This window comes from Corvus hawaiiensis, chromosome 9 (genome assembly GCF_020740725.1).
Source record: "Corvus hawaiiensis isolate bCorHaw1 chromosome 9, bCorHaw1.pri.cur, whole genome shotgun sequence".
Lineage (NCBI taxonomy): Eukaryota > Metazoa > Chordata > Aves > Passeriformes > Corvidae > Corvus > Corvus hawaiiensis.
Window position 1 is genome coordinate 18,887,916 of NC_063221.1, and position 24,958 is coordinate 18,912,873.

Here is a 24,958-nt window from a genome sequence, read left to right on the forward strand (position 1 = left end):
CAGGGGAAGATTTATTCATCCACAGAACTACCATTAAAAGGAATAACCCTAAAAATTACCTGCAAAGTGTAGGAGAGGGGGAGGTTGTACAATTTGATATAGTGCAAGGAAAGAAGGGTTTACAAGCAGCGAATGTTACTGGGCCTGGAGGTATTCCAGTCAAAGGCAGCCGTTATGCACAAAATTATAAACAATATCCATCCCAGCAATTTCCCTACCCACAGCCTACTTCCCCCTTTTACCCTATACCCAATATGAACCCCTTCCTAAGTTTACCCCATCCCCAGTTTATTCCTAATCCGTTTTTCATCCCATGGCTTCCCTATACAATTCCCTTTCCCTACAACTCCTCTCCGATGCCGAGGGGGGGATGAAAAAGGGGGAGGGAAGAAATTAAACCCCCTCCTGCCTCAGTTTCGTCACAAAGCATGCCCAGAGAGTCCTGTCTCCCTTCTGTCACCCTTAAGATGTTCCAGAGACTCTGTTTGGGCATTTAAAGACTCAGGAGCATGGCTTGTTTTGTTTTGAAACTGTTCTTGTTATGTTTATCCAGTTGTTTTCAATGTTAAGTTTTAAATCTCCTTTTATTAAAATAAATGGGTGAAATGTTGGGGCCCTCCCCCCTGCCATGTAGCCCTGGGAGAGGGGCCCTGAGGGGAGACACGGGGTTTCCCTGCCCCTGCTCAGCCTCATTCCCCATTGGTTGGTTTGTGTTCCCTGCGCGGGCAAAGGACCCTCGGGTCCCGGGATTGCCTCAGTTCCTCGGCAGAGCCCCGGCCATGCGGCTGGAGAAATAAACATCTCTGAAACATCTATCAAGAGTCGGTCCATACGTATTTCTTTCCCACGGGCCTCCTTGTTTGATACATCATGTTACAGAATCCCCACTGTAACACTCTGTCCTCTGGCAGTACTTACAGAAATCTTGAGTTAGAGACTTGAACCTAGCAAAAACAGATACTAAAGCATGTGTGTGGATAATTAGCCATATAATGTATGAACAAGGTAACAAGCTCATCACCTCCAGAGGCCTGGCGCCTCTCTTCCCTACAGCAGGTGAGGTACCTCCCATACCCCTGACACTGAGTCATGGTGCAGGAGCTGTGGCTCCTCACTCAAGCTCCAACTCTCTCTTTCCAATTTAGTAGGACATTTAATGTGACCTGCCAAAACCATTGCTCAGATAAGTACTTGTTTGTGAGAGAATCCTCAGGGAATGAGGGAAAGCATTATCAACAAAAGGAATGCAGAGAATACTTAATAATTCTTAACTGATTTTAAGACTTAATTTCTGTAATGGAATCATAAAGCTTTCTTGTCCAGTATTGATTTTTTTATGGTTTAAATCATATGAAATCATTGCTAGCTAGACTGCTGCTTCAGCCCTACCATATTAAAGCGGGTCACTAATGTGCTGTAGAAACCAATTTTTATCTTCACCATCTGGTGCTCTGAGTTGTTTTTTTTCTCTTGGAAAAAAAGATAAGAGAGGCTTGCTGGAGGCTATTGCTGGCTCTCTATTCCACAGAGGTGAAACTTTAGAGGAAATCTGGCATGTGTTGACTCTGAATTCTGCACATCAGTACAGATTTGAACACAGTTGCTGGCTGATAGGTGGTCCCACTCCAGCTGCGAAGGAGGTGATGCACAGTAATGGAAGCAGAACTGGAACATAAACTTTTGCAAAGTGCTCTGAGAAAGGGCTGTTGCCTTGTTCTCTGGGGATAAGAAGCTTTTGCTAATTGCTTATAGGACTTAACAAAAGGAGGAGAAAAATGGATGAGACAGTGAGAAGCTTGCATTAGAAAGACATGGGCAAGAAGGAAGAGAAGAAAATTTCCTGAGCCATCTTCAAGGTGAGCATTTAAGTGAGGGGAACAGGGTCAGTAGGATTCTGGGCTCTTATTCTGGGGCTTTTCTTTTTTTTGGTTAAAACAGAAAAAAAATGTTGGAATGGAGTCTGTTTGGCATTTCAAATATAATGTTCATGTGCAAGGCTGTACCTAGGCTTTAACACCCTAAGTTTCATGCTGTGATTGTTACCAGGATTCAGAGAAGTGGGGCAGATGTCTTCTGCTGAGATTTTTTCTTTTGTCAGTTCTCCAGCTCTGAGCAGACCTGTGCTTAGCTCTGCACTACATGAACATATGCCTGGCCTCAGTAAATGATTCAGGTACGTAGCAATGGGTCAGATCCATCTGATCACAGGCTTCAGATAAATTTGATTTTGTATTACCTTCTACTTTTGCGTTTGATTTGTCCTTAACTGCAAAGCTGTGTGTGCTCAGTCCTGCCCATTGGAGGTGACATGAGCCTTAAAGTTTCTGTGTCACAGTGTTGGGTGTGAAGTGTTTCTCGTTTGCTTTTACACTCTGTTTCAAAGAACAGCTACGTGTGATGCTCTACCTGTCTGTACTGTCCGGATCTATTCGCAGAAGTCAGTGCAATTTTATCTGAGTTTTGAATCTGTTTCCTAATGGGTGAATGATGATGGACCCTCTGATGGGCTTTTCAGGCAGCATAGCCCTTTAGACTCGTGCAGCTCCCGCTTGTTCGGGGGTCTCGCTCACGTTCTCCGCAGCCGCCCGTGCCGGGGGAGAGCCAAACCTTGGCCCGGGGAGGAAACACAGGCTTGGGCGAGCTCTCCCGGTCGCCAGGGGCAGGTGCGGGGCGGGCGGGGCCGGACGGGTTAAGGCCGGCGGGGCGGGACGGGGCGCGGAGCGGAGCGGAGCGGGGCAGGAGGGCCCGCTCGCTCTGGCGGCGGCGCTGGCGCTGCTCCGCTCCGCGCCGGGGCTGCCGGTGAGTGGGGCCGGGGCGGGCAGGCTGAGCCCCTGCCACCCACAGCGGGGCCGGGGCGGCGGGGCGGGCGCGTCCCGGGGCGGCAGCGGCGGCTCCGTGAAGGGGGCAGCGGTGGGAACACGTACGCGGGCTGGACGAGCTCCGGGAAAAATGAGCCTTTTCCCCAGGAGTGGGGCTGGCAAAACTTCTTGCGTTTCTGTAAAACTCTTTGCGGTGGTGCCGGAGCCCCGGGCGCGCCCCGGGCCGTGCCGGTGAGCAGAGCGGGCAGCGCCCGGAGCGCAGCCCGAGCCCGGCGGGGCAGAGCCCGGGCAGTGCTGCCGCTCTGTCCCGGCGAGACGTCGCGGTGTGTGGAGACACGGACGTGAACGTATAAAAACATACACGTGAGTTTCCATACGTTTGAGACTCCGTTTGCACACCCCTGGGTGCAGGGGCGCCGCGCCCTGCTGAGGCGCGGGCAGCTGGTACGGACTGTGGGCGCTGGGAAGGGTCTTCTGTTAAGTGGGGTTTTTTTAATACGGTGTTTCTTAATCTATGCAACGCACCGAAAAAATACACTGCCATTATTTCGCATTATGTCTTTTGATAAGTTCTTTCTCTTAAGGAAACAAGGTCGGGTGGGAGGAGAGGGAGAGGTAGAGGAAGCAGTTTTGTACCCTTGTGTTTCCAGAGGCCACGTACTTAGGTCTGCTCTCCCATCTGCGATATGAGTCTAGAAAAAGACGTTTCTTGTTGCAGACTGTGAGGTGCATTGCTGTAGCTTTGTTCTTTAAGCTGTGCTGAGTATGTGGTTCCTTGCATGTTCTTACAGTCTTCTAAAAGGTGCAGTAGGAAGCACAACTCAAATCCAGTTATATGGTGAAAAATCTGATTTCACTAAGCTTATCTGTGTAATGAAAATTAAACTAAAAGCAAGCAAACAAATCAAACAGCCCCACAAACCAAATCTGCAGAATCAGTAAGGAAGCAACAGTTCTTACCAGCATGTAAAGCTGAGAGATGTATTTAGCTTTTTTCAGAATCCTAGGCGAAAGTTTCAGACAAGTTCATCTGGATGTGTCCTGTGCTACACTGACCATTACCATTTAAGAACGTCTTCCAGCATAGGTTTTATGCTATCAGATAATGAAATAAAATCTCTGAAGTATATGATTTGACACTGTAGAGAATATATTTATCTTGGGTATTAGCCCTAAAGACTGACATACCTGAATTCTACTATTATGCCATTGGGTCAACTTCTATGTCTTGAGAAAATATGTTTTGGAGTGTGCTATTTCTACCAGTTCCACTGACACATTTGCTTGCAAACCCAGGCTCTGAATCTGTTAACAGCTTGGATACAGACAAGTGACTTCTTTTAATCAGCAGTGGTGTGACTTAGGTCCTTATCAATATGTGCTGAAAAGAAACAGTGAAAGTTGACTTGTTTGGGACTGTGCTGAAATAGTCTGTATCCACGTTCTGTAGGTTTTGTGGAAGAAAGCTGATTTGTTGAATGGTAAAATTCAACAAATTGGAGGTGGTAGTGATCAGTGAGAGGACCTGGAAGTTCTGCAGAAATGGGAAACTTACTTTAGAAGCAAAACAGGTATTTTCTTCTAGGCATGTTTCACAACGTATAGGCTGTTTGAATGACTTTTAAATACTTTAAATGCTATGTCTGTTTCCGCATTATAGGACGACCTGCCATCTTCTTCCAGAACCACACTTAAAGGAGACTAAATGAAGGCTTTGCAGCAAAGTTTTTAGTTTGAACTCCATATATAGATCTACTAAACCATAATTTCAGAAAGTCTTAAATTACCAAGTCTGGCGTCTGAACTTGTGGTAACTAGTGAGTTACTTGGTATCTGTCCCTAACAACTTCTCCAATGTATCAGAGCTTTCAGAAGCAATTTAGTGCAGTAGAGCAGGTTTGTACTAAAGGCATTTCAGGAGCTGGAGTCTGAGCTTTGTAATACCTTGATGGAGATGCCCCTGTATCTCTGTTTCACGGTTCAGCTGTCAGTGTCAGTCTGCAGCAGTTTGCAGAGGAACAGCATTGTCACTTACATGCACAGGATGACACTTGTGTGTCCTGACAGTGACTTTTAAGCCTCTTATCAGACTGTGTGTACAGAGCACTCTGGTTCGTGGTTGACGGTACCGTTTCCTCTCTCTGCAACTTTGAATATTTAGTCTTGAGGTTCTTTTGGTAGGTTTAATACTTTTCTTGAGGCTCTTTATTTGTATCATATAGCACTGGTCTTTTGTGCAGGATGTATGATACATAAAAACCTTAAATGCTTCTACCACAGATATCTAAGAATTGCCAAAGAATCATCTTCATTCCTTTTGCCCTACTTTCTTCACAGTCCAAAAGATGACACCACAGAAATGGACTATTACTGGAAATATCCAGAACCATGGTGGAAGTATGAGTGCTGCTATACTTTTCATCAAGTTAACATTATGTAGATGAAACAGGTTTGAAGAGAAAGTGGATGTGGCACTTTGCTCTCCGTAGCCTAAAAGGTACTGAAGACCAAGAGAGTGGGATAATGCTGCTTGGGAGTGATTGATTTGAGTTCAGCCAGTTATCTGAAATTGGAGATACTTCAGTTAAAGAAAAAAAAATAGAGCCAAGCACAACCACAAGTAGATTCCCCTACTAAGTAAGTTCTCTGGTTGAAAAACTTATTCATTTGGCCTCATAGTTTTTTAATCATAACTTTTTTTCAAATTTTAAAGCTACATTTTAAAAACATTTTTGAAAAATTATATTCTCAGGTCCTTGAATTGTACCATGTACCATGCTGTTTCAAGTACAGGCAGTGCCTGCACAATTTCTGTAATAAACAAAATAAAACAGTTGCATTTCTGAGATAATTTGTCTCTGTAAAACCTGTTAAATTAATGTTGTCTTCCATTACATCCTCTAGTAGTACCAGATTAAAAAAAGCTTTAGTTTAGATACATTTTGTGCAGTTTTGTGTTCTCTATGTGCTTCCTTTCATTTGTTTTTCTAAATTGATTTTTGTTATAATATCAATTAGCTATTAAAGACAATTAAAGGTGAACCAGAGCACTTGCCTCACAAAACTTTTCCTTACAGTTACATATTAACATTTTTGGCCTCTGCTGTGTTACACACCCTTTTCTGCACTGATATTTCTTTCTAAACTGAGGTAACCTGGGTGGGTTTCTTGGTGCAATCATTTGGTTGTGTTTTCCTCCGTGGCCATACATGTAGCAGGGTGTGGAGGGGAACAAGGAACCAATTGCCTTTCTGAACTGGTACTGCTGGTATGTATAGCTTTGGCTGCCCAGTGTTCTGGCTTCCTTCTGCCTGCACCTTCCTCTGGGGAATAAGGTGAGAGATCTTTTCAGTAATGAGAAAAATAAGAGCAGCAGCAGTGGTTTACCCAGCAGAAGAGGATGGGACAGAGGGTGTCCGTGTCTGCCTGTGGCACAGGGCGCAGGCAGGCAAATGCAGGGCTGTGGGGAGCCCTTGGACAGGGCTGCACAGGCTGCAAGTCTCCAGACACTCCTTTTGTGGTGCTCTGCCAAGGGCCATCTGCTGCTTGTAGGGTAAATTTAAAAAGCCGAAGGAATATGTGCGAGTAGGCAATTGCTGCTGGTATTTCTCTGCAGTGACAGTCTGAGTGTGAAGAGAGTATTTCAAGTGACTCTCTTCCTCTTTCTGCCACCAATGCCTGTGATCAGTCAGCGTGATAAACTCAACTTTCTGCAGAGCAACTTTTGTAATAAGTTTCCAAATCTCTTAGAGATGTGTATTTAATACCTGGTCTTTGTTAATGGAGAAGGGGAGGCAGGAGGCAAAGTGCTCAGGCAGAGCTGGCAGCCTGCCTGCTTTGCAGGCTGAGCCTGGGCACAGCTTGCTCCTCTGCACCATCTCACAGACCTGCCCGGACTGTACTGGCTTTGTGATCTCTCCTGTTCCAGAGTGTATCATTTTGGTTGAACTACCCTGAAATTCTGCACAGAAATTCCTGCAGCAGCTCAGGAAAACCAGCAGTAAACCAGGCTGGTGTTCTGCCTGGGCAAACACCCCTCCCTCTCCGCTAAGCTGAATTTCTGCCCTGCCTAAAGGGCTTCACCACTCCGTGTAGGCTCAGTCTTGCTCTCAGGACCTTTCAGTCCAGCTCTGCAGTTGGCTTGAATCCTCTCACAGTAGCTTTCTGTGCCAACCCAGGCCTGTCTGCTCCCTCCCTTTTGCATTTATACAGAAACAGGGCAGAAGCCATCAAAGTCCCCCAAACTGACGCCAGCCCTTCAATAAAGTTGTAGCCAATGTATTGAAGCATCTTGGTTTTTAATGGACAGGGAAGAGGCAGAAAACCATGGGGGTGTGCCATGAATCACATTATGGCTTGCAGGATAAATTTTATAATGACTTTATCATTTGTGTTTTCCTTCAGAAATGTTTGCATTAATAATGAGTAAGTCAGCTTAGAGCTGATTTACAGGCAAAATTTAATTTTTAATCAAAATAACTTAAAGGTAATTTTAATCACAGTTTCAATCAGAAAAACCTTTGACTTAAATAACTGATACTAAATTTTATTATAAATATAAAAATTTTTAGTGGCTTTATTGAAGCAAACAAGATTCCAATTGAATAACAATCATTACAGCATGCTAGCTTGCAACTAGCTGAACCTTTTGTCAAAAACATTATCTAGACAATGTTTTATTTCACTGGCTCTTTATTCAGGTAGCTAGTATAATATATTCCTACATACTCATGCAAATTCTTGACTTTTATTTAAAGAATGGTGAAGAACATATTCTGACGGTGTGACTTTCATAGAGGAATTTAAAATCAATTATGATACACAAACTGTCATTAAGACAAAGTTCAAGGTGTTATGTATTGGGAAGAATTCTTAAAGTGTGCTTTTGCATTTGAAAACAGTTTAACTAAAATCCCAAATTCTTTGAGATTCTTTGGAACAGAGGATTTTTCCCACTCAAAAAAAGAGAAAAAGCTTTAATGTTTACTCAAGTGTGGTAGAGGAAAATGCAGTTCACAGTCCATCCGTTCGTGATCTTTGTAGCCTCTCTTGGTTGAAATGAGGTAATTAAATAGATTGAAATGAGGAAAAGAACCTTTTAGACAAGCTTTTGGCACTTGCAAAGTTTTGATGTATTTGCCTGTAAGTGCCAGGGCAAGCTGTTAGTTCAACTCACCTGTAGAATATGCAACATGGGATAACTGCCGGAGGTCTGGATGGTGGGATAGGAAATACCAAGTGGCGTAGAACAGGTGAACAGAGATTTTTTTGCTGTCCTTTCCCATGAAAAACCCCAAGAAATACCAAGCCAATTTCAAAGCAAAAGAAGGCAATTCTTCTTAAAGTGAGTAGCGCAACTGGGGAGCTCTCTGCTGCAGACTCTGGAAGACTCTTTTGCCTTTTTAAGTCTGGACTGACAAGTTTAGCTGGTTTTCTACTAACTTTGAACAATATTTTGCCTGAATATTCAAATTCTTTTGTACTTAATAAACAGATCTGAAATATGTAATATTTAAGGATTATTTTTACAAAGGGTTATATTTAAGGGTTATTTTTTTCTCCTTAAGTTTAAACCTGCCCTGGTTAAGATAAGCATCTCTGATTTGGCTGCAGAAGACAAGACCTGGAGAAGAAAGTCCTGCCAAGACATGTGATGTGCCAGGAGCTATGGGATATCCTGTCTTGTGCCTGGTGTGGACTGGGGCAGGACCACTGGATTCAGCTGCATAGCTCTGTCACGGCTGCACATCTCCCGTGAGACCAGGCTAATTCTGCTGGGAGGACTTCACATGAAGGTGTGAAGAAAACCACTGTCTGCAAGGGCCCTGGTGTTGTAAGTGCTTTTCATAAACAGGCTGGTACAGACAGCCAAGTGCTGCATCTCCACTTTGAAGGACTGGGATGTAAACTAGCTCCAGTTCAGCTTCTGCTTTGGTGCAGCTTCCATTTGGAAATCTCCAGAGTCTGCCCTGTGACCCTGAGACCTCAGCTCGATGCTTTTCTTCTCCTCATCTTACCTCAACACCTCAAGACATCTCTTTCAAAATCATTTGTCATTTGAGCTCTGCTGTGTGACAGTAAGTATTTGTAGTGTAATTATTTCAGTGGAGAATTATGGACGTGTGAATATTTTTTTTCTTTGTTTATTACTTTAAATAAGGATGGGACCTCATTAAGCTGAAGTATTTAGAATAAATTCATAGTTGATATTTTGGATTTCTTTAAGCTTTTCAACAGATGAGATGCAAAAAGCAGCTGCAGATTTCTTTACTCTCCTGTCACTGTAAGCAAGAGATGCATATGTTGAGATGATTACCCAGTAAGATACAACATGTTCAGAAAACCTTCCCTGTAATTTTCACAGGTTTGGTTGCTTCCCCCCCCCCCCCCCCCCCCCCCCCCGCCATTCTTGCCCAAAATGCTGCTTCTATTTACAGGCATTTGGGCTGTTCTGTAAAAGCTTCATGTCAAGCTCAGTAGGTCCTTTGCTGCCTTGATGTGTTAGAGCAGAGGCTTCTCTGCTGGCAGGGTTCCCAGCACTTGGCTACTCAAGTAGCTGTTGTCTGCAGCTCCTCAGGGACTTCTGGTCATTTACAGACTGAATTTGATTTTTGAGTACTTCCTGGGTGAGAATGGGGAATGTACTGACTGCCCAACTCCCCTACGTTGCCCTGAACAGGGAGCAGTGGGCGTTGAATTTCATTTGACTCATTGCAGTGGATTTGCATTCCTGAGGCTTTTTTATTTTTAGATGGAAGGATGCTCTGTAATATTTCAGCACAAGGGATGGTTTACTTGTTTCCTTCCACTTCTTGTCCTTAAGTAGCTGTTAGTGTTCTGACTATGTGTTCAAGTTTGATGCTTTAGTAATACAGTCTTTTATAAAAAAGTGGCTGGCCAGGTTCTTGAGGATAATAAAATGGACAACAATGTCAAATGGCCTGCTTTCATGTTGACTACTAGGTGGGAATTAAGAAAAATCAAGGAAAAAATGCTAAGGTGCTAGTTCAGAAAAATGGAATATTAAAAAAGATAACTTTGCTGAAAAAATTATGGAATAGTGTAGTGTAACTTGATTTAAAATTACTGTAAATATTGCATGAAATAACACAAGTAGCAAAACATAAACGACAAAGGATGGACCTTTTTAGTTTAAAGCTTGGAAGGAACCTTTAATATAAAAGTGGCATTTTAGCCAGCCTGCTGGGGATTGTTTAATTTGCTTCCTAGTCCCTGGGAAGATGAAACATAACTGTAAAATGGGACCTCATTATTACCACAGGGTAATAATAGACAAAGTGAACCTGATGTTTATGTGTCAACAATTTTAGCTGAAGAGATGGAAAGCCTATGCTTTTTAAAATCTTTCTGCCTGTTACTGCTTCTTCTAGGTTTCTTGTTGGTTGCCACTCTGTATAATATCTAATGTGATCAGGCTCTTGTTCCATGGCTGCGTTCATGGGTTTTGCTAGAACTATACAATATCTATTAATGAATTGTTAAAACCCTTCTTCAGATACTGACAGTGAATGTGAGGGCTAGTGATGATCAGATACAAACTCTCCCTTCTAGGCTGTGAGACCCTGCATGGGGTCCAGCAGCTGTGAGTAGTTGCTGTCAGATCTCCTGTGTAAATTAGTCCAGGTTCAGTTTGGTTCATAAAAAAGGCAGTAAAATTGCCAAGGCAGCTGACATTGACCTCACCAGAGTAGCTGAAGTGTGATGTAATCTGGAACTTGGACTCTCTTTCCATCATCAGGTTTAATAGTCCTGTGTCCAAAATAGTGCTGAGTGGGTATAAGAAATAAACCCCAGCCATACTGCTGTTCCCAGGACTTGCTTTAACCTGTGGTTGGCTAGGGAACTGGATTTTGGTTTTAAAGATAAGTGGGCTGTGTGGTGCTCACAAGCCTGTGGGTTGAGAGCCCAGTAAAATAATTGCTGGCTTTAGAATAGTCAAATATCTAGAATATATTTTTCCCTTTGCAGCACATTTACTTAAGTCCTGTAGTAGTAAATAACAGGTATGTGCTCAGAATATATATGCCTGTCGTATCTTATATACATACTTTTTTTACATTTATTAATATATAATTGAGAAACAAAAAAAAATTTTTTATGTAATGGGCCTTTTATTGCTTAGTCAGTAAAATGGAAGAGTTATGATTTATTCTTCCCTATCCCGACTGGCTACACTGAGAAATGGAAATAATGATGGGGCTGTGGCTCAAACATGGGATTTCACAGCAAGAACGGCTTGGCTGTTGCTCAGATTTTCTCCATGATCTCCAGAAAGTAATTTTTAACTTCTTAACTTCCACCTTGTTGCCTCTACAGTATGACTGCTAGTGCAAGAGAACTGTGCTGGAATTTTTTAAGTAGGAAAATCTCTTAAAATTCCTGATTCATCCAAGCATCATGCAGTGTGGTCCTCCAGAATATCTTCTGCATCAACCCTGTACAGTTTGAATTTTTAGTTAAGGCCTCCAAGTATATACCCTCTCGTGTCCATGTCACAACCCCTTGTCCCCAAAAAAAGAAGGTATGGTGATTGAAGCAAGGACTATTACCTGGCTGTTAATCTTCTTTCTTTCTTCCTTCCACCCTTCCTAGGATGCAGGGGCTTTAATCCAGGATGAACGAATGCTACTATGACAAGCGCATGGACTTTTTCTACAACAGGACAAAGACAGACACAGCGGATGAGTGGACAGGAGCACAGCTCATTGGTGTTCTATGCTTTGGGACATTTTTCTGCCTCTTCATTTTTATTTCAAATTCATTGGTCATAGCAGCTGTGGTCAAGAACAAGAGGTTTCATTTTCCCTTTTATTATCTTCTGGCCAACTTAGCTGCTGCAGACTTTTTTGCTGGAATTGCCTATGTCTTCTTGATGTTCAACACCGGCCCCGTGTCCAAGACACTAACAGTTAACCGCTGGTTTTTGCGTCAGGGCCTCCTGGACACCAGCCTGACAGCGTCCCTGGTGAACCTGCTCGTCATCGCTGTGGAGCGGCACATGTCGATCATGCGGATGAAGATCCACAGCAATCTCACCAAGAAGAGAGTCACCTTCTTAATTATATCAATTTGGGCCATTGCTATTTTCATGGGTGCTGTTCCGACCCTGGGCTGGAACTGCCTCTGTGACATTACTGTCTGCTCATCCCTGGCACCCATTTACAGCAGAAGTTACCTGGTGTTCTGGAGTGTCTTAAACCTGGTCGTCTTCTTCATTATGGTGGTGGTTTACATAAGAATCTACATGTACGTCCAGAGGAAAACCAATGTCTTATCATCACACACCAGCGGGTCCATTAGCCGGAGGAGAACCCCTGTGAAGCTTATGAAGACTGTCATGACTGTCTTAGGTAAGAGGCTACAAACCATGGTGGGCAAGGCTGGCAGTGCCAATGGATTGGTTTGTGTTGGTTTGGCTTAGCTTTTATTTAAAACAAACCAACCAACCAACAAACAAAAAATCCCACAAAAATCGCTCAAACCTCCTAACACAAAAAACCTCACTGAACTTAAAAGTGCTGGAGGCATCTAAACTTCTGTGTACTTTAGACAGTGAAATAGCTGTTGCACTATGCAGAAACATGAGATAGAGGACTGGTCAACACACAGAAGAAAAATGTCTCTGTTGTTAGGCACCTTGTTACAAAACACAAATTGTGAAGGTGTTTTGTTTTTTGGCTTTTATTTTTTTTTTTGAGCAGGAAGATACAAAATCACTTTGGAGAACGGCTTGTGAAGGTTTACAATTACCTAGTAGAACATTTTCAAAATAATGTTCTTTAATATTTGCACAAGGCCATGAGCTCTAATGTTGGACATCAATAGTTTTTTTTGCACATCTTCCTCTTGGCTCTTTCCTGAACACAGAAACTTCTTCCCCCTAGAAATGTACCTTCCCTAGGGAAAGGAGAGGATGCCTGGTGGGTCCATGAATTTGATAGAAGTTTGCTTTTCAAGGGAAAGATTCACCTTCATTTTGTGGATATTGCATGGTGTAAAATATTTTTAGATAATGATGGTGCAGCATAACCTTAGATCTCTGAATCATAACACGAGATTTGACCTGGGTTCTACCCTAAAGACACTGTTGATACTTGAGCAGCTCAGAACACTTCATCAGGTAATTGCGATGTAGTGCACATTAAACTAGAGAGGAACAAAGTGGATGACTGATCTTTGGAACAAATACCAGCTGTAGCAGTCAATTTTCCCCAGAATTACTTGAATCTGGACAAGATGTGTTCTGGAAACCACGTATCATGTGAGCAGGGCTCCAGGTGGAACTGGGGGTAGACTGAGACATTTGTGAAGCTGGGCTCAGGTGGTGGTGGACTCTAAACCCACAACTATGGCTTTACTGAGGTTGGATGAGCCAATGTAGGAAAGTGAAAGCTTTTGGGAAAGCTGGTGGCCATGTATACCTGGGACACAGTTGTGTCATGCTGCAGCATGGTAGTACTAGAGAGCTCTGGGAGAAAACTGTAATTTTTCATGGAGGTAGGACTCGCCAGGGTAGGAACTTCACGCTGAGGACACTTGCTTCCCCTTGCAGTTTTTGGATGCTGTTTGAGGAGACTGGTATCTGGTTTTATTATTTTTTTCTGAAATATTAGTGCTGTGCTACCTAACACCTTTGTCTACCAAATGATGTTTTAAAGTGCTTTAGAAGTTGAAATCCATTAAACTTCACAGTGCCTGACTTGTAAAAGAAAGTGGACAGATAGTTCAAGCATGTACAAGGTTCTCACTTATACTTCTGTGTCTTCTGAAGTTGGCCTGTCCTCTGCCAGAGCCTTGTCTTTCTAAATCCTTCCCTAGCTGTTCTTCTTTCTTTCCCTTTCACTTTATGGTACTTATAGAGTCAATTTGGTGGTTGTGCCTGTCCCCCTGCCCTTGACTTGCAGGGGCAAGATCTGATTTTTTCCCTATCTAAGCTCTCATGCAGTGAAACCTAAACCACCCACCTGGAAGGAGAAAATCCCTGCAGAAAAACTCTGAATTGCTCCAAATATGGTCCTACCCTAATGCATAGGGATCGAGTAGACTGTAGTTAACTGCTGCATTGGAAAGAGACAGAAAACAGAGCACTTTTAGAAAGCAGTTCTCTGAGCATTTCTGTTGAAGGCAGAACTGCTCTCTGGAGCAGATGTGGGAGTTGGAGGGACAGGGATGGTGGCTGACATTTGCTCATCACTTGTAGTCCTTTAGCCTGTGGCAAGCCTTCAGTGTTCTTTGTGACTGTGTGGAAATAAGCCCCACTTAAAATCTCATTTAGAACTTAATGTTTCTTTTACTAGGGAGTGAGGCCTTAGGACTATGGGTTGATTTGAAGTTCAGCATTAGCTTTCTCTTACTCACCAGCATATGGCTTTTCAGCCATGAAATTGAACTATAATTCAGGCAAAGCATTTAATGATATTGTGTGCTGGGCCAGGGAAATTTAACTCAGAAAGCCTGAGTGCTACTTCAGAGATTATAATTTTGTATATTACTTTGTCAGTCACAAAGTCAGAAACAAAACCAAAACAGAGCCTGCTTCCAAAGAAGTCGAATTAGTGCTGGTGTTGCTGGGTGTACAATCTACTTCAAGCTCCTGGGTCAGAGGAAATGTATCTTGGCATGTTTCTTCATATCAGTTCTCCAAATTTTGACTCTGAGAGGCTTTTAATAAACATTTATTTCTAAGAATGAGAACTTATTTTTTTTAACAGTTTGAAATGTGCTTTCCTGGCCACGTCATTCAAGCACTCTGTGCAAAATGTATTAGAAACCACATTGCTTGTTTTCTGGACTTTCTTACTACCACAGGAGTCGCCAAGTGACCAAAAGGATTCTTCCAAAGTCCTGCTTACAACCACTGATGCAAGAGCCTACAGTTACATGCAGCACATGGGTTTTGCCTAAAGCAGTTATTTTTAATGGTTTGTTCCAAAACATCTGAAAATGCTTTGGAGTACATGCCTGATATGGTCTTAACTAAAAGCCTATTCCAAAGTGCTGTGCTGGATAAAGCATAATAAACCCCAGCATCCTTGTTCATGTACTCTGTTGGTTTCATGGGAGATTCAGGACAAAATCCTTCTGATCTGCTGCTGTGTGGAAGGAGGCTGTGTGTAGCTGGGAGCTGCTGGCATGCTGCTCCTCCCAGCTTCCTCCTGCTCCCTCCTTGGTTAGGCTGGGCTGCGGCTGGTTGCCCTTCCAGCAGAACATCCCTGTCCTTTCTGGGTGTTCTTCTGTGGCCCTACAGTTGAGAGCTGGGGAAACTGAGATTTTATGGATTCCATGGATTCATTCACCACAGCTTCAGGTGGCTTTTTGCACCATCCCTTAGGCTTGGAGGGTCGTTCCAGATGCTAGGAGTCAAGTTCCTGTCATCTACATATCCCTGCCATAACCCCTAAAATAGTCCATCATGGCACAGGAGTAAGGCTTTCCTTTTGGCATGCTGAACCACAGGGAGTTATCTAGTTGAAACTGGAAGATGTGAAACCGAGCAAAAGGGGCTAAAATCCCCTTGGACTGACCTTACGGCATAATCCCAGCTCAGCCTGTGACTGTAACCTTGAAAGAAGAGTGGCTGCAGGTGTGCAGGTATGTGATTTTCGGGTGGTTGTGTATGTGGTAGCTCCTCTGAACCTGGCAGTGAGATTCCTGCTGAAATAGCAGCTTTGGGGTGGATGATTTTCAGTTTCAGTGAATTTAGAGTTTAATTGGTGACTTGCTCTTTTAACACACATGTGGCAAAGGCAGCTGGAACCTACTGTGCTTTTTTTTCTCTCAGTGTTGGCACGCTCAGGGATAGCTTTGATGTGCAAGGGTTTATGAAATTATGCTATTGAAGCATTCATAGTGCTTCCAGCTCCACAGGAATTAATTTTTAAGCAGAGATGATGTAATCTACAAGAAATTCCATAGTTAAATCTAATGGAAAACCCTCAAACTAACCTTTAGGCATTGTGACACCTGATCTCCCATAATCTAGTGCAAAGACTCTGAGTTGTTCTAATGTATGTGGCAGCCAGGCTGTATTTCATGTCACTTGTGTGAATTTTAAAGAGTCCCAGAAGTTAAATTATCTTTGCAGTGTGGCACTTTGTCAGGGAGGGGAGCTCCTATGGGATAAATATTCTGCAAACAAGAAAATTGCCAAAGGGCTGAGACTAAGGTATATTTTTATGCCTAACCATGGTTTCTTCTGAAAGCTTAGTGGTAAAAATAACAAAATCTGAGCAAGGCTGTGAGTCTTAGATGTGCCTCACTTTCATCTTTGTGGTCCTAAGAGCAAAATGTGTTTTTGATGGAGTCAAAACAGCAGCCCCGTGAAAGCATTTTCCAGTAACTCGGACACTGTCACTGCATTGCCTCGTCCTTGTTTTCAGTCATGGGAAATGTGTGGAGACATGCCTGCAGATGTCTTATCTTCCCTTACTTTTGCAGCTGAAACCTTTAAGGATTTTGCTTGTATAGGCAGACAGGGATATATACTTGGAGTTCATGGACTAATCCTGCCTGAAATCTTGCGTTCTGTTTGAAGGAGACATTTTTGTGTCTTTTGTTAAATGTGGCTTTTGGGGCCTCTTTCTTCTCCTGCTGATTTCTATAAAAGCATGGTTGGACCTTGCACACCTTGTGGTACAAGTAGTCAAAATGCTTTCAGCATCTGTTGTAAGGAAGGTTTGTTACCATCTCAGTTTCTGTGTGGACTTGGTGGATTGGCAGCTTTGCCAGTGACCCTTGGTCAGTAGTGAAAGCTCTGTGTCCAAATACTTGCTGAGACACTTAACTAGGCACAGTATTGTCTGGGTGGTTAGGTTCCAGCTCTTGTTAAAACTGATGGGATTTGCTGGTGAACCCCAGGACAGCAAATCTGTGCAGTGTTTTCTCCACTGTAGATAAGAGAGAGCTGGTGCCCTGCTCACAACTGCTTACTCAGCATGCAGGAGTAAAGTTTGTTTTACACACAAACCAGTGTGTAAAACAGAGACTGACCAGGGAAAACAAGTGTTGTGGTAGAAGCATGCAGCTCCCGATGCCACTGGGAAATGGAGGAATGTTACTGATGTTAACCAGGATCTCAAAACTAACACCATGAAATTAGTACTTAGCATCACAAAAATCTTGGTACAGCAGAAAATTCAGTTTCTGAAGAAAGTGGTCTCTTGCCTCTCTGTTCAATATTGCCTAGAACAGAGTAAATCACTTGGTTGAATTTTGCCTGTAGTCCAGGAGCTCAAAGTTGCAGCAAGATCCACAATACCTTGTCCTGGACACATTCTCCAGCACTCCTACTGCTTGCTAAATCACACAAATCCACTTAAAATACCATTATGGCCTGCCTGTCATATGGGCAATGCCCACTTCAGTGCTCGGTGGGGAGAAGTGTCAGAGCTGCTGACACCAGCCCGTGTGTGCAGCACAGCTGCTGGGGTGGCTGGGGTGCTGCTGAGCACTGGCTCTGGCACTGCCTGGCTCCTGCTGTGATCCACTGCTGGCTTCCACAGCTTGGATATGGGAATAGCAGCAGCTTTTAAAAGATGAGGTGGACTTGCTTGTTCTACCAGAAGTGTTGAACAGATACCCACACCTCCAGCAGAGCTTTTAGGCATGTAGATGCTATTATTGTTGAATTATTTTTTTCTAAGCTCCAAAATGGGGAAACTCTGCTGTGATAAGTGATTGGAATTTCCTTGGTACATTGTTCAAACTGTGATGGCTGGGCAGAGTTGTAATTTTCTATTTCTGTATGTCAGACAGCAATTGTGGCTTGTGCTAAGTTAGTATTATCATGCATATGGCTACTCCTTCCCTGGGCTCTGGGCAAGGGATCATGGGGTGCAGTGCAGGAGGGAGACCAAGGGGCAGATGGGGCAGTCCAGGGCCCCTCTCCAACTTGTGGCCGAGGCTGCATTTGGTAGTGATATTCCCCCTCCTCATCCTCAGTTATGGTGTGGGTGTGCAGGAACATGGGAAGGTGCAAATGCAATACTGAACTAAGTTTTAAGCTGTGGTTTTAATGCTTTCTTTGTGTCCAGTCTATGACCTCCTCTCCCTTATTCTCCCTTTAATTTTTTTTTTGGCCTCTCTCACAGAGTTTTCTCTTTCCCCACCACTATACGCTTACTTCCTCATACTTTTTGTGTTTTGATTTTGTTTTCTTTCCTACCCCTTCATTTTTTTGTCCTGACTGCTCCATCCTTCACTTCACCTTCACTAACTCATCCGTTTCCTTCTCTCTTTTCCTGTGTAACTGAATTTTTTCCTGCAGCCAAATCACTGTGTCTCAAGGCTCAGCATGCAGAGCTGGGATGGAGCAGTGGAAGGAGGTGGGCTCAGCTCTGACTGGGGAGCCGACAGTGCTTGTGCATTGTAGGCAGTGGCATGCATGCTACACTAGCTGTGGGTTCCCACGCAGGACACAGTTAGATTATGTGACACCTGTCTAATTAATTGGCACTGCAGAGTCAGCTGTAGGGTGGCAGGAGACTTGTCCCTTTAGATCATATTACAGCAGTGGTGGAAGTGAACCACCTGATGTCTTCTCCTCCAGTACATAGGAGAGATGAGCAGAGGAAGTGTGTGTTCAAGTGCCAGTTCTCTGCTTTTAAGTGATCCAGAGCTCTTGTTTATTTATCAGCATGGATAAATCACTGTTGTGATGACCTTTTCCCACACGTGTTTGAGTTGATGCTGTCAGCAGTTCAGATTCTTGCTCCCTGCAGTCTTCTGAGAGCTGTCCTGTCTCCTGCTCGGGGCTTGGCAGAGAAGCTGTAGCAGATATAATCTTTCTACTGTCATTAGAATTTTGTCCTCTCCTGCTTTTATAATTTTTGTGTAGAATTTTGATAAACTCAATAATCTTGTAAGATGTTAAACACTCCAAAACCCTAGAAGTTTGAAGTCAGGTTTGGTTTTCTTTTTATTGTCTCCTATATTTCTAGGTGCCTTTGTTGTCTGCTGGACCCCTGGCCTGGTCGTCTTACTGCTTGATGGCCTGAACTGTACTGACTGTGGGATTCAGCATGTTAAAAGGTGGTTTCTTCTCCTGGCCCTGTTGAACTCTGTCATGAATCCAATAATTTATTCCTACAAAGATGATGAGATGTGGGCTACCATGAAAAGGATGATTTGCTGCTCCTCTGAGGATAAGAGCCAGGAGAGACGGTCATCTCGGATCCCCTCAACAGTTCTCTGCAGGAGCACGGATACCTCGGGCCACTACATTGAAGATGGCATTATTCAAGGGACAATTTGTGGAAAAGGAGATCTTGGTGACAAAGGAAACTCTTGAGCTATGCAAGGGACTGACTTGGCTGGAAAAGGAGAGGGGGAAGGGAGAGGTTTTGTTAGAGAAGATTGACTGGCAAAGCTAGTAAACAATATATCCACTTTGTTCCAGAGCCTCAACTCCAGTGTTAACGAAAGTTCTTATAAATAATTGCCTGATGGAAAAACACTTTGTAATGAAGAAAACTTTCTGTGCTGCCATCCTTTTTGACTTTCAAGTACATGAAATTGTTTTTTCATGTGAATGGAATAAATACCTCTCAGAGACTTCTTGTGCATGGAAACAAAGTGTAAGCAACGTAGTGAGACCCTCGTTAAGCTCCCACAGAGAGAAGAAACCTGCCTGCCTGTGCAGGTTTGGAATTTACTGAGTATTTAGGCTTTGAATAGTTTTTGTGCATCTTGAGGAAGATTGTAGGCTTGGTTGGATAGAATTGTGACCTGTTTTCTTGATTTATGAAGTTCATGAAATAGTTCATACTTACCTCTTCTCTTCCTCCTCCTTATCTTGCTTTCAAAATAGGTAGTTTGATAGTTTATTAAAGCTGTGCCAGAAACCTGGCTGTGATGGGAGACCCAGACCAGGCACTGGTGTGTGTGAGTATGTCTGACCATGAATTGTCAGGATCTGAGAGTACAGAAAGCACAAAAGCCATTATTTCTTCCGTAGTGGGGTGAATGCTGCAGGGAAAGACGGTGCACTCTGCTGCTGTTGTGTAGGCAGGCATTGAGGGTGGATTAACAGAAAAGCAGTGAGGCTGTGTTCATTATGCTCATTTCTAACTTCCCTAGATAATATCAAATGGGTGTTCTCACTCCTCTTTACCTGCTATGCCACTAAGAGAAATGAGATCCAAAACTCTGGTTTACAAGGGAACTTTTAAGGGAAGTTTAAATACCCACATATCCAGGTTCAATCAAGCTATTTAAAATAGAAATTAATTTACAGGCAAAAAAAGCCTGAAATCAATTTAAATCTCTACAAGAGTACAGTATGCATTGATTGTTGGACCTTTTCTGGACTACATTTAACCTCCAATTTGCAAACCGGTCTTACTGGAACAGGTGCTTGAGGAAGAGACCGTGGAACAGCGAGCAATGGAGGGCTTTCAGCATTGTGACTGATCAAATCTAGCGCTGATGCAGCCACAGCCCAAACAGCTGGAGTTCTGACTTATGGAGTATCCTCCAACAGAGGATCCAGCAATACAGAGCTCTAGGGTAAACTTTTAAAATTTAAACTTTCAGATAAAAAACTGGATTGTAGATTTCTCAGTACTCTAAAAACCTGGCTCACACTGTCTGGTTTCAACAGCAGTGAGCTCCCTGGTGCGATTTAACAGTTTCCTGTGTTGTCTCCTAGAGAAAGTCTGATCCCTAAGGTATTAAGGCAGGTGACCACAACCAGAGGTCACTTTGAAAAAATTCTGAAAGTTTTGCCCACTTGGAATTATCAGAGAACAACACCAAGAGCCAACACCAAGAACGTATTTTATGAAGCTGAAATACAAATATCAGCCATGGTTTGGACGAATTCTTCCTTTGGTGCCACTTGCATGTGGATATCTAGACTATGCTGGTCAAAACAGAACTAGCCCTCAGCTCAAAGGCTGAGTAGGGGTTTTGCAGAATGCACTGGGGGACTTCATAGCAGCCTTTAGTGTAGCTTACAGGCACAACAAGGCCCTGTTCAGAGAGCTCTCCCATAACATGCATTATCTTGTAGGGATGTGGCCCAGTATTCAAGGTAGATGCTCTATTTGAGTAACACTAAAAAGGTTTACACATTTTTTGCTATTATAATGCAATTTTTTAGTGCAAATACTACTTCACTGCTCTGGTGTTCTGAAAAGCGTGTAAAGTGGTGCTGTGTAGAGGCGGTGGTGTGGTGGGTTGAGCCTGGCTGGAGACCAGGTGCCCACCAAAGCTGCTCCATCACTCCTCTCCTCAGCTGGACAGGGGAGAGAAAATAAAACAAAGTGCTCATGGGTCAAGATAAGAATAGAGAGAGATTGATCACCAATTACAGACTTGACATGGAGAAAAATTAAGTTATTACCAATCACATCAGAGTAGGATAATGGGAAATAAACCCAGATCTTAATACTTTCCTCCCACCCTCCATTTTTCCTGGGCTTAGCTTTACTCCTGATTTTCTCTATTCCACAAAGGTGCAGGGGGACAGGGAATGTGGTCAGTTCATCAGTCCTTGCCACTCCTTCCTCCTCATGGTGAGGTTTCGTCACACTCTTCTCCTGCTCCTTTGTGGCGTCCCTCCCACAGGAGACAGTTCTCAAATTTCTCCAACAGCATGGGTTCCCCACGGAGCCACTGGCCAGCAAACCTGCCCCAGCATGGGCTTTCCATGTAGTCACAGCCTTCTTTGGGCATTCCACTTCTCCAGCATGGGATTCTCCACAGGCTGCAGGTGGATCTCTGTACCACAGGTTGCAGGGGGAGGCTCAGCTCCAGCACCTGGAGCACCTCCTGCCCACCTTGGTGCTGGCACAGTTGTTTCTCTCACACATTCTCACTCCTCTCTTCAGCTGCAATTGCACAGGTTTCTTTCATCCATCTTAAATACATTATCCCAGAGACACTGCCACTGTTGCTGATGGACTCAGTTTTGGACAGGGGCGGGTCTGTCTTGGAGCCAGCTGGCATTGGCTCTGTCAGACAGGCTCTTCTTGTGTCTTCTCACAAAAGCCACCCCTGTACCCCCTGCCCCATGCCACTACCAAAACCTTGCCCTGCCAACCCAACCCAGGAGGCATTGCAAAGGCACAGCATGCAAGCACCTGTGTCCCTACAGCTACTGCAGCGCACAGTTTGTCTGAACTAGGCTGAAGCTCTGTATACAAACCTAATAGAAAATAAAATGCTACTTCAAAATGAAATTCTTGTTTTGTTTCCTGTTTGAATGGTGATTGAACAGCATTGATGGGGAAATGTTGTTTCATGTTACTGTTGGTCCAGGGTGGGGGTGGGGGTTGTTCTAATAAAACTTTCTTATTTGCTAGCAATACTAGGCAGTGTATTGCTCGGTTGAATCAGGCCCTGAAGAGAGCTTGGATGAAGGTCTTGAGCATCTGCAGCAGTGGAAAAAACATTAGGTCTCTCCTGCAGAGCTTGGGATTCAGGATGCAAAATAACTACCTGTGGATGATATTTCCAGGTAAGCAGGAAAAGGTGGCTTCTGTGAAGGTTAAGGACCTTGTTGCTTTTACAGCACCTCATGCAGTGGGCTCTTGGTCTGGGTTAAGGACTGAGAGGTATTACCAATCATTCTGCTACAAGTAAGTGGGAGGGTTTGAGGTCTCTTATCCTTTCTGTTGTCTAATTAAAAAAAAAAAAAAAAAAAGAGAGAAAAAACCCCCTAAAAGCCTTCATCAAAACAAACCCCAAAAGCCTGCAAACTGGTGCTTGGAGAATGGTACTATTTGCAGTGACATGCCCTTTGTTTTCTGCAGGCTGCTTTCCTTGGAGCTGCTACCTCATGGTCACTGCTATAAATTGCAATGTGATATGACTGGAGCAGGAAACTGATCTTGCATCAAACTTTCCTAGGAACTGCTACAGCACAGGCTGTATAATGTTTCCGGTATCAAACTGTCTAAACATCTACCTACTCACAGAGCAGGGAATTCCTTATTAACTCCATAAACATTTATCAGAATAGTTTGTCCCAAGGAAACCATTAAAGCACTATTTATACATGAGTAGGAAAAAAAATAATTAAAAGAACGAAGGGCAGCTGGTGAAGGCAAGTTCTACAGGGTTCCCTTGTTCCCTTTTTCACTAATATCCCAGAATATCAGTATCAGTTGATGTTGCATGTGCCTGCTCCTATTTATATATGTCAGTGTACATTCTGCTGGGGAAGGCTTTAGGGTGAACACTGGAAGAAACCCCAGGGCATTAGTTCTTAGGAGGCAGAGGAAGGCAAGGGAAGAGTTACCATTAAGTCAGATAATTACGTGATTCTGCGTGCTCCTGGTGGTGCTGGAAGTCTTTCTGCATCTGAGAGCCTTGAGAGCTGCTGTATTGCAGTAAGTAGGAAGCAGATACTTCTAAGACAACAGTTTCATAGCAACTATGGTTTGAAAACCTTTGTGATATTCTCCTCTTTTTTTCTCTCTCCAGCTGCTCCCAAACCAAAGTTGCTTTTCCAGTTGATCATTGGGGCCAGGAAGAAACGCTCCATGGCTTTTCCCAGGGCAAAGACGTATGGTCTGTCCTCCGTGATTTGCTCTCCCGTAAAGCCTGTGCGGTCACGATCATTAGAGATGCTTTTCAGAGAACTATTATTAAAAGCTGGGAACAATGAGGTTTTATTTTACATGATAGATCTTTTGAATCTTTCTGGATAAGCAGCTAGACTGATCATTGTTTAATAGCCGTGTGCGTGGGAGAGAAGTTTCCCTAATATCTGTGCTGTCAGTTTGACCTAGGTGGTGTGGGTGATGAGTCCCTCTGGGACAGCAGCCAGATTGCTAAAGCTTGAGTGCCTCTAGAGCATGATCCTTCCACTACTTTGGGGCTGCTTACCCCGACTATTTTTTCCTCTGTATAGGTTTTTTGCAAGCTATTTTTTTTTTCAGTAATTCCTACAGACTGGTGAAATACGGCTGTATTTGTGTATATGACAGCTTGTGCACATATTTGAACTGCAATAATTACTGCAGCTATATGATGGTGCCTTTCTCTGATCAGATCTTTTATACATATTTATGTGTTTTTTCCCCTTAAAACTCTCTTCCAAGTAGCAGTGAACTGTAGGAGCAATACTTCTGATATGATCCTTTCACAGTTTTAGCGAGTTCTGCGTGAGGATTCTAAACTACTGGTTAATGGAAGATGATGGAGGAAGGGTCATTTTAAGCTTGCCATATTTCTTTTGCTTTTTCCCCATCGTTCTGGCTACTGGCCACTATCCAAGCAGATGCAGGGCAGGATCAGCCTTTGGTCTTGCCCAAAGCAATGGCTGCTTGCAAGATTAGAGCCAAAAAATGAAAGTATATGGAAATGTTAAAAAGAAGCAGGCAGGGAAATTCTGTTATTTATCCCAGCCTGTAATTCTAATTAAATCGTTTGAAAGAAGTGATCCCACTTCTCCCCTTGCACCCACTCCTCCTTATGCTGGTGGAGCCATTCATGAGACCATATTGTGAACTGTAGTAGCTCTGAAAAATAACCCTGGATGACACATTTTGCTAGTAACTACAGAAGATATTTTATTTGTCATGAGCCAGCAGCTGCATTATTTCCTCTACTTCCTATGTGGAGTCACACAGATGATTTGTTTTCTAGAAATCTTTGTAAAACACAATCCTCTTAAATGCTATACTTGCTTTGAGATACATGGAAATAAGGAATTCTTGTTTCTGAGCACAAGTAATTGCTTAGGGGTTTGGTATGTGATCTCCTGAGGATGTGCTTCTTATCTAGACAGTTTCTTTAGTTTTCCTCCTAAAGCTTCTGTGGAAGGTGGGAGGGTACTGGCCTGGGAGAATCGTTGTCTCAGCCGTTTCATATGTGTACTAGTTAAGAATATATATTCTAAATGTTAAGATTCTTTTGATTATGCTAGACTCTCACAGTTCTATAGCACTAATTTTATCCCCAGGTTCCAATTGTATTTATGCAAACAAATGCTTGGTGTGTTGGCTTTACTAAGATTTCTGTTAGGAATATGTTCAGTTGCTAAAGGATGTCAAAATGCACGGAAGTGAAAAGGCTTGATCTTCATCCAGAGATGGAAATGTTATTAATGCCTAAATGATTCTATTCAAATCCCAGTTAACGCATCAGTTGTTATGAATGTTAGTGTACTG

The 24,958-nt window shown here is 43.3% G+C and overlaps 1 protein-coding gene across 2 annotated transcripts; it reads left to right on the plus strand.

Annotated features, from left to right (window-relative positions):
- Positions 1-2,741: 2,741 nt before the first annotated feature.
- Positions 2,742-22,021, plus strand: LPAR3 (lysophosphatidic acid receptor 3). 2 transcript variants are annotated; one of them, XM_048313457.1, is made up of 4 exons: positions 2,742-2,799; positions 8,387-8,896; positions 11,433-12,190; positions 18,779-22,021. In XM_048313457.1, exons 3-4 carry the CDS (start codon positions 11,455-11,457, stop codon positions 19,126-19,128), a joined length of 1,086 nt encoding a protein of 361 aa, XP_048169414.1. In that variant the 5' UTR covers positions 2,742-2,799; positions 8,387-8,896; positions 11,433-11,454; the 3' UTR covers positions 19,129-22,021. The 2 variants fall into 2 exon arrangements, with proteins under 2 accessions (XP_048169414.1, XP_048169415.1); XM_048313458.1 differs by having other exon boundaries at positions 2,745-2,799; positions 8,433-8,896.
- Positions 22,022-24,958: the final 2,937 nt, after the last annotated feature.

What these genes read in the sequence shown, in the direction of transcription:
- LPAR3 (XM_048313457.1), top strand. Translation starts at nt 11,455, where the DNA reads ATGAACGAATGCTACTATGACAAGCGCATGGACTTTTTCTACAACAGG. An exon ending in GACTGTCATGACTGTCTTAG is followed by an intron (nt 12,191 to 18,778) that starts GTAAGAGGCTAC and finishes CTATATTTCTAG; the next exon opens with GTGCCTTTGTTGTCTGCTGG.